The sequence below is a fragment of the Rattus norvegicus genome, chromosome 8, assembly GCF_021556685.1.
Source record: "Rattus norvegicus strain SHRSP/BbbUtx chromosome 8, alternate assembly SHRSP_T2T, whole genome shotgun sequence".
In the NCBI taxonomy this organism is placed as follows: Eukaryota; Metazoa; Chordata; class Mammalia; order Rodentia; family Muridae; genus Rattus; species Rattus norvegicus.
In genome coordinates this window covers 75712856-75730534 of record NC_141541.1, presented here as the reverse complement: position 1 = coordinate 75730534, position 17679 = coordinate 75712856, and the positions used below count along the sequence as shown (strand labels likewise).

Below are 17679 nucleotides of genomic sequence, written 5' to 3'. Positions count from 1 at the left end.
ACGGTGGGGATTGATCATCTCACAGAGTTTGAAGAGCATAGTTCTAGTATAGGAAGTGATTTTAAGCAACCATCGGCACTTACAGAACTCTTGTTTGCACATCAGGCTATGGCAATGAGTAGCAAATAATGTCCTCTCTTCTGTTTGCTGCTGCAGTAAATTGGCTAGATCACAGCCGGACATTCAGAGAGCAAGGCGTGGATGAAAATGAAACATTGCTACTTCGACGGAAGTTCTTTTACTCTGATCAGAATGTGGACTCGAGAGACCCAGTACAGTTGAACTTGCTTTACGTCCAGGTATGGTATTTACTGATCAGACAACAGATGGATGTGGTGGTTAGTGCTAATCATCAGTCTGATGGGATCTGGGGAAAGGAATCTCAGTAAGATGCTGTCTAGCTTAAATTGGTCTATGGGAATGTCTTGATTATGTTAATTGAGGTAGACCGACCCACCAACTGTGGGTGGCATTATTCCCTAGGCAACAGATTCTTGGTTGAATAAGAGAGGAGAAAGCAGGCTCGGAGCTAGTATACGCCTCTGCCCTTGTCTGTAAAGCGATAAGTTGCTTCAAGTGACTGCCACATCACTTTTCATCATTGATGGTCTAGAAACCAAGACTATGAGCCTAGTAAATGCTTACTTCGTTTAGTTGGCTTTGTTAGAGTATTTTTATCACAGCAACAGAAAAGAAACTATCGTGTGACCTTCAGAAGACTTCTGCCTGGTCTTGTGGTAAGTAGGTATCCATTTCTGGTTCCCACACCAGAAGGAATCTTCTTCAGTCTCTGGTGGGAATTAGCATTGGGTATAATCTGCTGGGCCTTACTGGTCCTCTCTGAGGCATCATGGGTTGGGGCCCAATGGCCATCACCATGCTCTTCCTGGCCGTGGGAGACAGTTGTGTTCATTTAACCGATCAACATTTCACAAGCTGTCATCTTAGAATACACAGGAATATTGGCTAGAAAATCAGTGCCGAGTTCATTAGTGCCAAGCTCTCCTCTCAGTCACCTCTTAATGCCTTTGCTCTTAACTAATTGTTTATGCTAGAAAATCCCTTAATCCCTGAGTCGTGATCTCCCAGCATATGGCATGGGCTTTGCACTTGGTTGCCTGAGGGCTTCTTTTGACTCAAGGAAAATGCCACCCGTGTTTCCTTAGAGTTTCTTCCCACCTCAAATTCCTTCTGTCCTTGCTTTTACCTACGTGTCTGCTCTTAGAGATAATGCAAGGTCGATAAGGTGCAGCTCTGCCTTCTACCTGTATTGAAAGTAAGAAATTCATTTATGTGGGCATTTTATATTGGCAAGTTCCCTTACCCATTGCATACTTGTCTGTTTTCTGTGTCTACTCTTGGATTTAACTGACAGAATGGGTAGTTGCAACACACACCGAGCCCACTGAAGGTCTGAGATATTTACTATTTGTTGACTCCTGTGGAAGAAAGGATAATAGCGAGTGAGGCTGGAAGGCAGCAAGGAAGGCGGCTAGCAGGGCAATTAGAAGAGACTTACACATTTAGAGCCCAGAGTGATAGCAGAGTGCTCATCTCAGAGCGTTCTGGGTCATGGAGCTAGAGCAAAGGAAGACAGAAGCTGGAGTGATAAATGCCAGCAGCCTCAAGATTCAGGAGAACAGGGAACAGGACTTTCAATACAGTGAGTGTCCATTGTAAAATCCTTCATTGCTGGCCCCTTCCTGCATGGCTCCAGGCAGCACTCCTGTCTGAGTGTGGGAATACATGTCTACCCTCCCTCCTTGTAGATCACTGGTCCTTGGATGATTGCCATGGTTTTGCCTCTCTGTGGGTAGCTTTCTTGCTAGCCTTATGACTTAGGCTCAAGTGGAGCAAATCATGTTTCTAAGTCAACCCATATGAATCCAAGCATTTCAGAGGACTTCCATTGTCTTCATTTTTCATTTCTCGGCTGCCTTCTGACAGTATCATTAGGGTTTATTTTCTGTGATGATTGTCGATGGTGATGCCAATGCCCTGCAGCTCTTTCCCACTTTGGGAGGAGAATCCAAAAGCTTGTTTCCTGTTAGCTTTGATTCTATCTTACCCCGACATTCACCTTGTCCTAATCGTCTACATTATCTGTCCTCCGAGTCAGGAGTGTGTAACTCCGAGAGAAGTGTGATGCTTTCGGGGCCCCTGAACGTCCTTCTTGTGTTTCAGGCTCGGGATGACATCCTGAACGGCTCTCACCCTGTCTCCTTCGAGAAGGCATGTGAGTTTGGTGGGTTCCAAGCCCAGGTACAGTTTGGACCTCACGTGGAACATAAACACAAGCCTGGATTCTTAGAGTAAGTGCCCCGCCCCATTCTTCTCCTTCCCCCCCTCATTTCTCCTCTTTATCTTTGAGGAGGAATCTGAGAGGCACCTCCTTGTTCCATTGCTTGTGAGGGTACTGACACTCCCTCAACTGAGTACAGAGCCCCAAATGCAGAGTGTTGTTGGTAAAGTACGGTATGTAAAAATGGGGCTGGAGAGATGGCTCAGTGCTTAAGAGCACTGACTGCTCTTCCCAAGGGCCTGAGTTCAAATCCCAGCAACCACTCATAACCATCTTTAATGGGATCTGATGCCCTCTTCTGGTGTGTCTGAAGATGTATAAATATATATAAATTATTATGTAAAAATACAGAATGGTGACCATCAGCATGATTTGTCCCCACGGTGGAGGATTCTTTCTTTGCTGGGGAGCCTACCACACTTGGCCAGTTGGTTTCCACATCTGGCTTGTTTTAAATCTTGGGCCCTCAAGCAGGATAATGGCTAAGCAATAGAGATATCACCAGCCAAGTTTTGAATTCTGTATTAGAATTTCAAAAGTTCTTAGTTGCTTTGAAAGCCACCGTGTACACATGCAGAGCTAGCTGTAGCATTGCCTCCCATTTGGCTTTGGTTCTCTTTTCTAGAGTGATGGGGTTTTCCCCCTAACTCTATACTCTGGTGCCTCCATAAGAAAGGTGACCCCGCAGATGCACTGGGAAAATAGGGTCTTTGGCTTCACTTTCTTGGGAATACCCTGCTGGGCAGGCTGCTGCTTCCCTGGATGTGCCTTTCCCTTGCTGTGGATCTGGACTACTCTAGGGGCTTTGCATATTGCTTTCTCTGATGATGCTTTGTTTCTGTTGTCTTCTCTCTCCTTCCCACTTTGTTTCTGTTTATATGAAGCATTTGGATTAGGGTTAAAATCTTGAGTCTCCTCAGTGTCCCTTTGTCACTTTGACTGTGACTTGAGAAAGGTAGGAAGTGGGAATGATGTGTGGATGATGCCAGAGGAGGATTCACCCATGTCAAGGTGTCCACGGTGCGTCATCTGGAGTACTGGGGGAGGCTTGAGGGGAGAGGCTAAGGCAAGCCCTTATCTGGCCCTTTATGTTCACTTTAGTGGAGGCAGCCTATGCCCTTGAGAAAGAAAACCCAGCTTTTCTCCTGGGCTCAGGCAATGTCAGACAGTACAACTTGCTTTGTGGTCCAAACTGAGCTGTTAAAGGCAAGACGCTACAATACTAGGTTGAGTTAATGAACCCCAGGAGCTTTTGCAATATCATGCTTTATGCTATAATATACACTCAGCGACCTTGAGGCTGAGGTAGCCTTGAACAGTTCCTGTTACTCTATTCAGTGTTTCCCAGATGAGAGTTATATGGCCAAGTGCTCCTCTGGGCCCATTTCTCCACGCTGGACTGGCTTCCTTCCGCAAGAACCTGGGGAAATAAGCCTTTCTGTTGTGTGACACTACGTGCCTTGCTGAAGACGACGTGCTTGGGTTCCCATGGACTTCACGTTCACACATTCAGACCTCACACTCCTCCCATCGCTCAGCTCCCCTTTGCTCTACAGTGACTGCCAGTGAATAGGAGGAAGTGGGGGGCAGCTTACTGAGACCAGGACACTGGAAGTAAAACACCTCCCACGTATCACAAAGGCCAAAGGAAACTACCTGCAGCCGTGCATGAGCCTGGTGGGAAAGAGATCTAACCAGAAGCCTAGGAGGGTCTAATGCCATCCTGGGCCTTTCTCAGTGTTGGGCAGCTAATTCTCAGGGCCCCATTATGAGTGGGAAAGTTTAGACTGTATGTGAAAAGAAGATAGCAGAGGAGAAACGCATTCATTTCAAGAATTTTCTTCAACTAGGGCTGGGGAGATGGCTCAGTGGTTAGAGTGCTTGCCACACAAGCATGAAGACCCGAGTTTGATATTCAACACCTATGGTTAAATAAAAACAAAGACAAAACTGTGCTTGCTGGCATGCAACTATAAGCCTATCATGGGAAGGTGGAGACAGGGGGATCCCTGGACTTCACTGACCGGCCTGTCTATGTGAATCAGTAAGTGAATATGCGAGAGACATTGTCTCAAATGCTAAGGTAGAAAGAGATAGAGGCAGACTTCCAACATTAGCCTCTGGCTCCCACAGGCATATACAAACAAATAAGACCATAAATATGCATGCATGTGTACACACACGCACGCACTCCTTTGGCCTTTGTGATACGTGTTATGTCACCCAGATGGTGGCGGGTATTTCTCGTGGTGGGTAATTCTTTGCTGCTGGCCGTGTGTACAGCAGTTAGTCTGCCTTTGGTCTGACGAATATCACTGCAGTCTGGTCTTGTTTTAACCCGCATACTTACACCAATCAAGTTGTCCTTCCTTGGCATCCACATCTGACAGTTGATGTAAGGTGGTTATACTGCTTCAGCCTTTCCTTTCCCAAGATGAACCTGGCGTCTCTCAATGGTCCGTGTCCCCTTGCTCTGATCCTAAATTAAAATAAGCCCATTATGCCTAGTAGCAATTATCTCTCCTCTTGCATTTGATTTACTTTTTAATTAGACCAGATCTAGTCTAGGTAATGAAGCTTTCTCATTTACTGTAGATACTTAATTGTACATGTTCTTGTTCCTACTGTATCTGCGAAAATCCTTAGGAGGTGAGACCCTTCTTAATTAAAACAAACCTGCAGGGCCACACTGCTGACTTCTACATTGAATGTTGGATATTGTTTTTACCTAGACTATCCCTGGTGACTGGCTAGACCTGGGATAGGGGACCTGGGTGTGTGTGTGTGTGTGTGTGTGTGTGTGTGTGTGTGTGTGTGTGTGTGTGTGTGTGTTTATTTGTATATAGCTAAGATCTCTACTCTTCACCGAAACAATTAAGAATTTACAAACTTGGGCTGGAGAGATGACTCAGTGGTTAAGAGCATTGACTGTTCTTCCAGAGGTCCTGAGTTCAATTCCCAGCAACCACATGGTGGCTCATAACCATCTGTAACAGAATCTGATGCCCTCTTCTGGTGTGTCTGAAGATAGCTACAGTGTACTCATATACATAAAATTAAAAAAATAAATCTTAATTAAAAATAAAAAAAAAAGAATTTCCAAACTTAACAATGAGAAAGTTGGACTTGTAAAAGAGCCAGACAGAAGAGAGCCCCTGGGAATATCAAAATTGGGCAAACAGGATGAGAAGGGGTGTGCACAATGACTGTATTTACCATAATTTTTAAAAAGTTTTTGTTTAGCATTTGTGTATCATATCAATACAGTTGAGGCATTTTCATAAAAATGTCTCCTAGCTCTCTTCAAGCTTTTCAAGTGATTTCTAGACTCCGTACCACATGAATGAAGATACTCATTTTGAAAAACAGAAACCAGTGCCCAGGCATGGTGGTACATGCCAGGAATCCTAGCACTCAGGGTGATCCCTGCAAGCCGGAGGCCAGCCTGGACTACTTAGCAAGTTTTAGACAAGTCTATTTTATATAGCAAGATCCTGTCTCGAGAGGGTGGGAATGGGAAGGAAAGAAAGTGGGCTGGCAAGATGACAGAGTGAGTAAAGACACCGTCCACACAAGCTTGACAGCCTGAGTTCAGTCATCAGAGCCCACGTAACAGGGACGGAGAGAGCTGACTCCACAGAGTTGTTCTCAGACCTCCGCGTGCATTGTGGTGTGTATGTTCCCTGTGTGTGTGCGTGCACACATAATTTTAAATGAAAAGAAAAAGGAAACCTCAGAGACAAAAAGACCTTTATGTTTTCAGGCGAATAAAGACTACTGAATGGGACATCTACTCTGTAGATAGGGTCATGGCAGCCATGCCCAAGAGCTGGAACCAGAGTTTGATAAGCTTTATCTTTGTGATAGATTTTCTTATGTCACATACAAAGAACCCCAGGAAGGAGCATTATTTCAGAGAATGAGGAAACTACCACATAACATCTAAGAATCTTGGACTTGTTTAATGCTTTTCTGTGCTTAGAAAGTTGTCATAGACAATACGCTATGCCTGGGGCTGGGACCATTCAGCAGTTAAGAGCACTTCGGCTGCTCTTGCAGAGGATCTCAGTTCAGTTCCCAGCACCCACAACCACCTGCAACTCCAGTTCCAACAGACACTACATGCACATGTGCACACACAAGCAAACGTTCTTATATACAGAATAAAAATGAGTCAATTCTTTTTTTAAAAGTTTTTTAATTAAAATAATGAGCTTATAATATAATTAATTTCTACTTCCCCTTTCCTCTCTCCGAACATGGTCTCTTTTTTCACTACTTGTTCCTATATATGTATGTGTATATACATATATAATCCTAAATTTAACCCACTCCGTCCATATTGCATGTATGTATTTTTTCCTAGCTGACCATCTGGTAAATAAACAACTCTTTAAAAACAGAACAGCAGCATTCTTCTTTAATTCACTAAGTACAGGCATGTATATGAGGCTGCGCTAGTGTTGAGAAGACAAAAGGGAGACACTACGTACTAATTCTTAGCTGATTTCCTAGGTCTACCTTGTATGATTTTTTTTAAGTTTATTTTTAATATTTATATGTCTGTGCATGTGTTTGTGCATGTGTGAGTAGGAGCAGAGACCAGAGGAAGGTGTCAGGTCTCTTGGAGTTGGGCGGTCACAGGATTTTGTCAGCCACTTGATGTCTGTGCTTCAGTCTGAGCTGCAGTCCTCATGGTAGAGCAGCGAGTGCTTTTAACCACTGAGCCATCTCCGTTATGTTCATGCAGATATTGAGCACGAGCTGTTCCTACAAAGGTGGGAAGGGTCTGGGGCAGGAAGTGATGCTGCTAAGAGACTGACACCGTACATGTCAGTCTAAAGAACTGACTGGGGAATCAGCAGCAATGTGAGACATTGCCACAGTGACTCCCTCCGTGACCCTTGACAGCCTTCCGAAGCCTTCCATAGGCCTTTTGTGTTGGTGAGAGTTACTGATAAACTTGAGGCCTTAGGTCATCTGTCATAGGTGTGACTTGAATGAAGGTTGTGCTAGATTAGTGTAGAGAGTTTACCGCATGGATTTTTTCAGTATACCAGTGTGCTTGAAGTTGTTCATAGTCAAATTATTGAGGGGATGCTTCTGTGGAAGAGCCTGGGTTCAGTTCTCAGCAGAGCAAAATCACAAAATATGGAGAGCTGAGGATTTAGCTCAATTGGTAGGGGCTTGCTTAGCGTGAGCAAAGCCCTCATATTCGCTTCTAATCCCAGACGCTGAGAGGTGGAGCCATGGGGGTGGGAGTCAAGGCCATTCTCATTTGTTTGAGGACATCAGCAAATACTTTTTCACAATGCACTTGTGTATTTTATGTGTGTGGATGTTTTACGTGTTTGTATATATAAATACCCCATATGTGCATGGTAACTGAGGAAGACTAGAAGCAGAACTGGAGTTACAGATGGTCGAGCGCTGTCCTTTAGATGCTGGGAATTGAACCCCAGTCCCCTATAGAAGCAGGAAGTGCCTTGTCTACTCAGCCATCTCTCCAGCCGCCAGCAATCCTGAAAGTCGAAAAGCCCCGGGGTGTCACATTTCAGCCTGTATGAAAACACAAGTGACATCTCAGAGGAAGCAAGACCTCTTCGTGTTTAAAACTACATCCACAAAGACCGGATGAATCATTATTCATAGATACATGGAGGCATAAGACTATGATAAAATATTCGTGAGAACAAACTCCAAGAAAGTAGCTAGTATCAGAGATCCGGAGAAGGAATAAGGTTTGATGGCACATGCCCGCAAACCCAGGGCTCTGAAGGTTGAGGCAGGAGGAATAGAAGCCCAAGGCTATCCTTGGCTATCTAGAGAGCTTTGGGCTACATAAGACCCTGTCTTAAAAAGGAAAAGCTGGCTCAGTAGGTAAGGTTGCATGCTGTACACTGAGTTCAGACTCCCAGCACCCATGTGGCCACCTGAGCCAGTAACCAAGAGCAGTGCTGGGAGTAGGATACAGAGGCAGCAGGATACAAAGGCCTGCTGGCTGCTAGGCTGGCTCCAGGCTTATCGAGGGACACTTGTTATCAGAGGAATAAAGCAGAGAATGATAGGGTAGGACCTCTGTGCGCCTGCACCACACAGCTGCATACACAGACACAGGACAACAAAGCAAGTGTGGTACTGTTAGCGTGGACCTCTTCAGGGCAAATAAAAACTTCACAGTTAACATCAGTTTTCTAAGGACAGTTGCAGAAATCCGGCTTTGAGATGGGAGCCTGGCCTACTCACAGAGGGCGGGCTTAGAGCAGTTGGTAAAGGTGGAATTAGGTGTTCATGACAGGCAGAAAGGGTCTCTGCGTCTGTGTGAAGGTAGTGCCCGTTGGTGGAAGGGAGATGGGCAGGTAGGTAACAGGCAAAGGAAGCCTCAGACTGATGCTTACCGGAGGAGCGCTGTTCCTGGTGAGGCTGTTCCAGGCAAGTATTTACTGAGAAAACAAGGCAGCCCAAGACATGAATCTGTGCTCTGAAAGAATTCGGAGTGCACTTGGAAATCTTCCCCCACAAACTCTAGATAAGTCTACTGTCAACAAGCGCAGCTCTGGGCCCTGTAGGAGACCTCGAGTCAGTTTTTAAGCTGGCGCCAGTTCAAACAATACTTCTCCCTTCAGAGCTGGTGTGCTTTTGTGGAATCTTTGGCTGGAGCCCGTGTTTCCAAACTAACCAGGAGAGAGGCCTTTCAGCCTAGTCCCTTGCTCAGCTACGCCTTGCACCCTGCATCTCACCCTCTCTGCCCCACTACATTGAAAGTAAAATGCAGTAAGAGACACTAGTCTGCTCCAGTGTTTTCTTGGTTTTGTTTGCTTGTTTAGTTTGTTTTGTTTTTCAATCACATTCTGTGAATCTCACAGCCCAGAGCTCCCTCAGTGTCTGTTCCTGGCCAGCCTCCTAAGGGCCCTGCTTACTTGCCTGATGACTTCTGAACTCAGGACCACAGCAAACCCACACTATCTGTATTGCCACCAGACTGCCTCTGGGTTCAGGGCAGTGGCCCGGGCTGCCTATAAAGGGTGTTTGGATTAGTTTGGGATCACAGAACCATACCAATGTGACATCAATCTTCTGGCCCAGTGCCTGTGCTTCCTGGCAGCTATGATGAATGTATCCCTTCCACACTTCAGGAATTGCCCAGGTTCTGGACTTAGCAAAACTGGTCTTTAGGATGCCATGAGGCCATTAGGACCATGCATATGGGGCCTCAGGATACAGTCAGGGCCCTTATGAAGATGAAGTATTCACTAGTGCACTCATCACCTGGCTGAGGACTGAGTGTCTGTCCACCCTGAAAGGTACAGCTCTCCCCAGACGACTGAACATAGAATCACCTTGATATCACACACCCTGGGCTGCAGAACTATGAGACACAGCGTTCTGCTCTCTGTAAACGAGCCAGGCCATCATGTTGTGGATGGGCTGTGTGTCTCCCTCAGCCTCATCTTAGGATAGTCACTCTGTGTGACCACTCTAGGCAGTCCCAGTCATCCAGGACTCCCTCCAAGCCATGGCCATTCCTCAGATCACCAGAGCTTACCCAGGACTCTCAGTCACACAGACATTGTGATCTTGGAACCTGGAGTCAGTTCCGAGTACTGCTGGTTTATAATCTGAGCTACTGGGCCAATGCCTGTGGTTCCTGTGTCTCTCAGAACCAGGGCTTGCTGGCGTATGACACTGAGTTCTCCATTGAGCCTCTTAAGCAGGTCTGGGTGAGGCTGAATGCTGACGTTTCTAGCAGGTTCCTGGTTGGTGCCCAGCCAGGTCCAGAGACCACACTCAGAGAAGCTTCTAGAATACCAGCTAGAGATACGGTTGTGACTATTAGCTAACTCAGAATTAAGACAGAAGTGAAAGCAAAATTGACTCCCAGCATCCTTTGGTGGCACTGTCGCTACTGCATCCCTGCCACTCCTCCACCCCTGTAACCTCTGCCTGGTGGATATTTCAACTGGGCACATTTTTGTCAGTTAATGTAAGCAATAACAATCCTCTTTGGTCTTCAGGTGATAATCCCAGTCTGGAGGTGGCAAATGCCTCTTTGGTGGCAATTCTAGGACATATGAAAACAATTAACATTTTCCCCAGCAGTAACAACGTCCCTATAGCTTCCCATGGGTAGCCACACCAGGAGATTGTTGGAATTACTACTTCAGGCAGCTTCGATTTTACTTAAGAAAATGGTAATTGGCTGACCCTGCCCATTTGATAACATAGATGAACCTAGAGAGATGTAAATGAAACAAGCAACACAGAGAATACAGCATCTGGAGGGAGGATGCTACCTACCAAGTTCGATCCTTAGCTGGGAGGGAAAGAGGGAGAGAGGGAGAGAATATCAAGAAATATCAAGAATATCAAGAAATATCAAGAGATAGTAGGAAGATGGTTTAAGGGTGGGTCTGCAGAAGCTGGAGGTAGGACGGTAGGCAAAGAGCAGAGGTTCAGTTCTTTAGATGAATGACTAAAAACCAATTGTCCCTTAGTTAATAATTTCTACTGGAAATTTGCATATACTACCATTGTGAGATAAAGATGTTTGCTTGGCTACAATAATCCTTCCAATATGTCTGTCTATCAAAAAATATTATATACCTTCAAATATAAACAATAAAAGTAAAACTGTAACTTACCCTTAAAAGGGAGGAAAACAAAGTTTCAGTGAACATCTGTGCTTTGAGTCGGGATCTGGTTTTCTTCCAAATCTCTCTTCTGATTCATGCAGCTTCTGAGCATTTTAAAAAAATAAACCACCTGACACTGTGGCCACTTTTCCTGTGTGATTGGGTGTTCCCTTTCATTCTCCTCCTCTCTGCAGTCTTCGTAATTCTGGTCCCATAGCATACCTGGAGGCTGAAGGGTAACTTGACGGTGTCTGGTGTGCACTGGCTAAGTCAGTGTCTCTGGAACCCAGAGTGAGGGGCTGGAGCTGGCCCTGTGACCTTGGGTGGCATTCAGAGTGGGGTCCTTTCCTCCTAAGGCCCTAGTCAGAAAGTCATTTCCTAGCCCATGTAAAAGTAGAAGGAGAAAACAGACAGCTCCATACACGCACTGTGACATGTGTGCCTATACACACATCTTGTACATGCACATGCAATTATAGCAGCATATGACATGATAGTAGATAAATAATACATTTTAATATTACAGGCAATATTTTGATTCATGCCCTTTGTTCATTTTATCTTAAGGCTTATTTCACTAGGAGGTACCGTCAAAGGAGTATTTGGAGACAGTATTTCTCTTGTAGCAGTAGTGTCAACATGACATATTGTTAAGTTTATGCTAGTTTGCTTTAGATTTCTAGCTATTTCTTTGTAATTTTGTGAGTTCCACAGTGAAAAGCCCTAGTACATTGTTCAGCATACAAGGTATGTTGAACAATGTACTTTTGTCTGGTCCATTCTTGTTTTTCCCAGGGCAAGCAGTTTTCGTTTGCAGAGTTAGTCTCCCTTCATTTCTAAAAAGTATGAAACTTTACATTTTTTGAAATATAAGAAAAATGTTTTTGCAGTAAAAATGCTCTCTTCCCTACCTTGCACAAAGACACACACTATATATGTTGGCCTCTTAAGTCTTTGACTTGACAGTGTGTGCTGGATCGTCGTCCTTCAAATACATCAATTGGACCTTTTCTCGTTCTCTCTCTTTGTGTTCTCATCTGTCTGTTTCTTCAAGTACATCCTAGGTGCAGTTATATTAATTGTGGCATAAAATAATAGGAGTGTTAGTGACTTAACTGAGAGAGTTTTACTAAATCTCCACTTCCCACCACAGAACGTAATGAGTGCTGTCTCCCCCTCCCCCTCTTCCTCAGTCTAAAGGAATTCCTGCCCAAAGAGTACATCAAGCAGAGAGGAGCCGAGAAGCGAATATTTCAGGTACTGGAAATGTACAGAAGTGTGTCATTCCCCTCCCCGCCATCCTCATCTGTCCGAGGAGGAGCATCCCATACATGGAGTGTTGTACCCTGTGCAAGTCTGCGTCTATAATGACTGATCGCTGACTCCAGAGGATGGGAGCGGGCAGCTCTACTCTGGGCAGATTTATCATCTTAATTCATACTTTCTTGCTAAAGGTTACTTAGCTCTTCTGAGAAATAAAATGTGCATGCATTAATTTTCAAAGGTATTATCCTAGTAGCATTGAGTCAAGGCGATGGGCCATCAAGCTGCACTGGGGAAAGACACAATGCCCCTTTGTCCCGAGATTTGGTTTCTGAAGCTAGACTTGGGGAGCTAGTGCCTTTTGAAAATCTTGGATTATCTTTAAAGTCGGGGGCCTGTCTATCCTAGATAGTCACCAAGGAAAGTCGGGCTGTTCATGTGACCTTGAAACACTCTAGTGAATCCAAGTCCTCGATAATCTTTGATTTTGAAATGGAAATAGAAACTATGATGTAAATTGTGGGTGTATAGAATGTTTTTATTCATTATCATTTGCAAACACTTTGATGTTCAGACATGTTTATGCCTTGCTCCATGAAAAAGATATATTCTGAATCTATGTTAGAAGGGCCCCTACCTGTCCTTAGAGAGACATCTGTCTTGCTGTTGTTTAAAATACAAACCCTGAGCCCTTTGGGATATTGGGTCCTTTGAGGATGCTGTATTGGTGGGCATTCCTCCTGGCATGCTGCAGATGGTCATGGGCCCTTGCACTCAGCTGGAACCTACCTGGGAAGCCCTACGCTTGACCCTCCATCTTGTGTTAGACCTCAGTCAGCACAAACCTGTGTCATGGGAGTGAGAGAGACTGATGTAGAAATGTCGCTCATACCTGCATACCTCACCTGTCAGGACCTTCTCTCACTGAGTCCACCTGATGGCAGGCTACAGTAACAGGTCCCCACCCCCACTCTCACTGTTGCTTTTACAGGAACATAAAAACTGTGGAGAGATGAGTGAAATAGAAGCCAAGGTGAAGTACGTGAAACTCGCCCGATCCCTCCGGACATATGGAGTGTCCTTTTTTCTGGTGAAGGTGAGTTGGCCAGGGTGGATCTTCCCGCCTCTCTCCAGTAAAGAAGCTCGACTTGGTTAGAACCTTAGCCTTGACAGATGCAGCACCTGGCCGGGTGTGACTTAAATCTTACTGCAGCACGTGAATTCAGGGCGTGAGCACCCGGTTGGTGAGCGAGCCTGGCTGCTCCCATGATCCTCCAATCAGCTCCGTCTTGCTTGTGTCCCAAAGGAACAGTCTCACTGCTGCCTTTCTGACATTCCTACAGGTCAACTCAGAGCCATGGGGTCCTCTAAAATAAGTGGTCATGGTTGACCACTGGCGAGATTGAAATCACGTCATATATGTGATGTTAATTTATTCCCATCCTGAAACTGACCCTTTGTTAAAAAGAACTGAACTCTTCTCAGTGTCTGTTGGGGCTTGAGGGGTAGAGCACTTTGTTCTTCCCATTCAGTACACGTGTTCTGACACCACTTGTGTTCTCTTGTGAGGAAACTGGGTCTACCTATCTATCTACCAGTTCATCTCTGTCTGTCTGTATCTAGCCACCCATCCATCTAGCCATCCATCTATCATCTATACCTATCTATATATTTATCACATCTATCTACTGATCTACCTATCATTTGTCTACCTGCCTTCATCTTTATACGTTTATCATCATCTATCTACCTTTCATCTCTGTCTGTCTGTCTGTCTGTCTGCCTGCCTGCCTATCTATCTATCTATCTATCTATCTCTATCTATCTATCTATCTATCTATCTATCTATCTATCTATCCATCCATCCATCCATCCATCCATCCATCTATCATCTATTTTGAGACAGAGTCTTATTATGTAGCCCTGACGGTCCTCAAACTTGGAGAGGCTTTCGCCTGTCTCCTGAGTGCTAGGTCACCCCACCCCCCATGCTAATGTTGTGTTAAAGCTTAGACATTTGTTCCCATTGTGGTTTTGCCACTTGCCATGTCTTTCTTAAGCAAGTTTATAGTCTCTTCACTTACAAAGGGAAAATATGATGACAGACTCTTGCGGAGTCCGAGGTCCATGAATGATGTCTGTTTTAGTGAGCATCAGTCCTGCTTTAAGTACATTGGTGTCAGTGTCAGATGTGGGTACACATCTCAAAACATGCGTTCTTAGGGGTTGGGGATTTAGCTCAGTAGTAGAGCGCTTGCCTAGGAAGCACAAGGCCCTGGGTTTGGTCCCCAGTTCCAAAAAAAAAAAAAAAAAAAAAAAAAAAAAGAACCAAAAGAAAACATGCGTTCGGGGTTGGGGATTTAGCTCAGTGGTAGAGCGCTTGCCTAGGAAGCGCAAGGCCCTGGGTTCGGTCCCCAGCTCCGGAAAAAAAAAAAAAAGAACCAAAAAAAAGAAAACATGCGTTCTTTGTGAGTGTGAGTATACACTGATGTTACTGATGACAGCTGTGTAGACATATGTGTTTCAGCACATGCCACTTGAAAAGTTTGTCTTCCTGACAGTACTGAAAGCATAGCTATAAGGAAAATAGTATAGATCACAGGGGACAGTCATTCCCTGTGTCTTTTCATGTAACATACACAGACCTCTCAAAATTGTCTCTTCATGAGCCAAGTATGGTGACTGTAATCCCAACACTTGGGAAAGGAAGGGCGATTAGGAGTTTCAGGTCATCCTTGGCTATGTTGTATGTTCAAGGCTACCCTGTGATGCATGAGACTCTGACTCTATTATATGTTCAATTTCTGTTGTTGTTCTTTAAGTTCATGCATCCTGTAGTTGTATTTTATATATTATGAATAATTCACTTCCATAAAATCTATTTTCATACAAAGCTTTTATTTTATTTGTGTGTGTGTGTGTGTGTGTGTGTGTGTGTGTGTGTGTGTGTGTGTGTGTGTGTATGGTCACTCATGCATGTATGTGTTAATGTACTGCCTGTGGAGACATTAGATTCCCTGGAGCCAGAGTCACACCTGAACTGGGTTCTTAGAAGCAAACCCAGGTCCTCTGCAGAAACTGTGCACTCTTAACTGCTGAGCCATCTCTCTAGCCTCAAGCTCTGCCATTTTAACTTCCACTAATTAATGATCCCTTTCATACCTTCTTCAATTCTGAGAATTAATTTTTTAAAAAACTGTTTGACACAATTGAAATTTTATCTGCTAATTTTTTATGATTTTAAATACTTTATGCAACATTTTGGGGAGGTGGTTTTTGCTGAGTATAAGAACACTTCACAGATGGTAAATAAAGTTTTGACTGCCATATGAGCTACAAATATTTATTTGCTAGTTCTTTGCTTCCTGATCTTTCTTACCATGAGACATCTTGCTTGCACTTTTTTCCTTATCCCTCTATCCCTCTTCTGTCTTTGTATCTTCCCTATCCTGCTCAAATTCTCCCATCCCTCTCCCTCTCCCCTCCCTTCCCCCCCCCATGCTCCCTCCCCTCCATCTGTGTGTTGAGTTAAAGCTTTTTCTCTTCTCCTTTATACTGTTTTCAACGTTTCTGCTAGAACAGTATTTCTTAACCAGAAGTCTCAAAAAATACCTACCTGTGTGTTCTTTCTAAATTATTAATATTTCACAAGGTTTAGTTTAAGCATGAAGAATCTACCACTATATTTTGTAAATCTATTAAATGAGTCATTAATCTTGCTTTTAGAATCACCTGTAACCCCAGCACTTAGGAGCCTGAGACAGGAGGACTACTATGAGTTCCCCCACCAACATGGGCCCTGTTCAAAGAAACAAAACTGGGGATGGGTGAATACCTATATGAAAACTACATAGCACCACACCGTGTACAGTGAATACGCACAGTGACAATGTTTCAAATGCTAAATAATGCCCTAAAAACATTACCACAACGAATCAAGACCAGTAGATGTACAAAAGCAAGGACTGCAAGTGGAAGTGGATGCACAGATATTTACTTAAAGGGGAAGGGTCCATACCTCTGCATAATGAGAAGATCCCGCTTGGACCGTTTGGGTTCACTTTAAGTACTTAAAATATTCAGTAGTTCTCATGTGGGTGTCTCTCCAGTTCTGTCCCTGCTTTCTAACATAGTTTTAGAGCAACCCCTCCTGCTCCTCTTTAGGATGCAGCACAGCTTTGTGAATCTATCCAGTATCCTGGTGTCCCCCTGCCCCATCCCTTTGTCTCAGTGTGCTATTCACCTGGCTTTCCAAAAAGCTATACCCAGTTTGCAAACAAACTGGAGGTAAAACACACCCAAACTACTGTATTCTAGAAAGGCTGGTGGTGACCCCTGGCCTCCCTCGTTCCAGGAAAAAATGAAAGGCAAGAACAAGCTGGTTCCCCGCCTCCTGGGCATCACCAAGGACTCTGTCATGCGTGTGGATGAGAAGACCAAGGAGGTGCTGCAGGAGTGGCCACTCACCACGGTCAAGCGCTGGGCAGCTTCACCTAAGAGCTTCACACTGGTAGGAACAGCCAGGCACTGAGGGGACTGGTGTGGTCCTGGGTGGTATTGGAAGGCAGCCTGTGGGTATCATTGATCTTTAAAGGACAGCGTGGAGAGAAAAGGTGCCACGGTACTTGGACATAGTGAGCACTGGAGCAGAAGTAAGGGGTTGAGCAGCACTGGGGTTCTCCACGCACTGCTTCTTGTCACATTTTTTACTCAAGTCCTCTTGAGCACATGGACGGGAAAGTGGTGCCCTCCAGGAGGACTCTCAACCATGTGCTCCTGGTGATACCTCTTGTGTATCATGAAACTAAGGTTCGTGTGGGAATCCTCCTCAGGTGTGTGTTTCCCAGCCAGCCTCGAGAGATTACAGGCTGTAGAAACAACAGAAATCTGGGGTGATGCTGAACTCTACTATGTCACTTCCTTGCTCTGCCACCTTGTTCAAGTTACCTTTCCTCCCTGAGCTCTGATTTCCCCAGCTTAAAACGGGATAGTAGTGACTACTTCGTGGTTTCTATCACTGGCTGAGATCATAGAACAGCATGAAATTCATAGACGGTAAAAGACTATCCCAGGATTCCTGGCCTCTACACCCCCTTTCAACTTCAAAATCTGCTGTTAACAGACTATAACTATGTAACAAGTTTGGGACACATTTACATGTGAATTCTGAAAATGCCAGTAGTTTGTCAAGCAAGTTGAGCAAGAAGAAAAAATTTAAAAGTGCTGGAAGTTGTCTTGGAATCTCTTTTCATGTAGACATTTTAAAATAAGACTTTTTTTAAAAAGTATAAAGGAGTTTAGAAAGAATGATTGGTTTCTGTTCTTGTTTCTTTTCTGTTGCTGTGATAAAATACCTTGACCAAAAACAATATCAGTCCATCGTTGCAGACAAATCAAGGCAGGAACTTAAAGTAAGGTATATACAGTCAAGAGCAGAAGAGAATAAAGCATGGAACCAACTTATTTGTTCTCTGTTGCTCT

At 44.5% G+C, this 17679-nt stretch overlaps 1 protein-coding gene across 10 annotated transcripts in view; it reads left to right on the top strand.

The window, feature by feature from the left end:
• Window positions 1-17679, top strand: part of Tln2 (talin 2) — a 420559-nt gene that overhangs the window by 253651 nt on the left and 149229 nt on the right. For all 10 annotated transcript variants that reach the window (NM_001419941.1, XM_087562128.1, XM_087562134.1 and 7 more), the window contains 5 exon segments: window positions 157-299; window positions 2185-2312; window positions 12129-12192; window positions 13190-13294; window positions 16553-16708. In NM_001419941.1, the coding sequence (NP_001406870.1) occupies window positions 157-299; window positions 2185-2312; window positions 12129-12192; window positions 13190-13294; window positions 16553-16708 (596 nt within the window).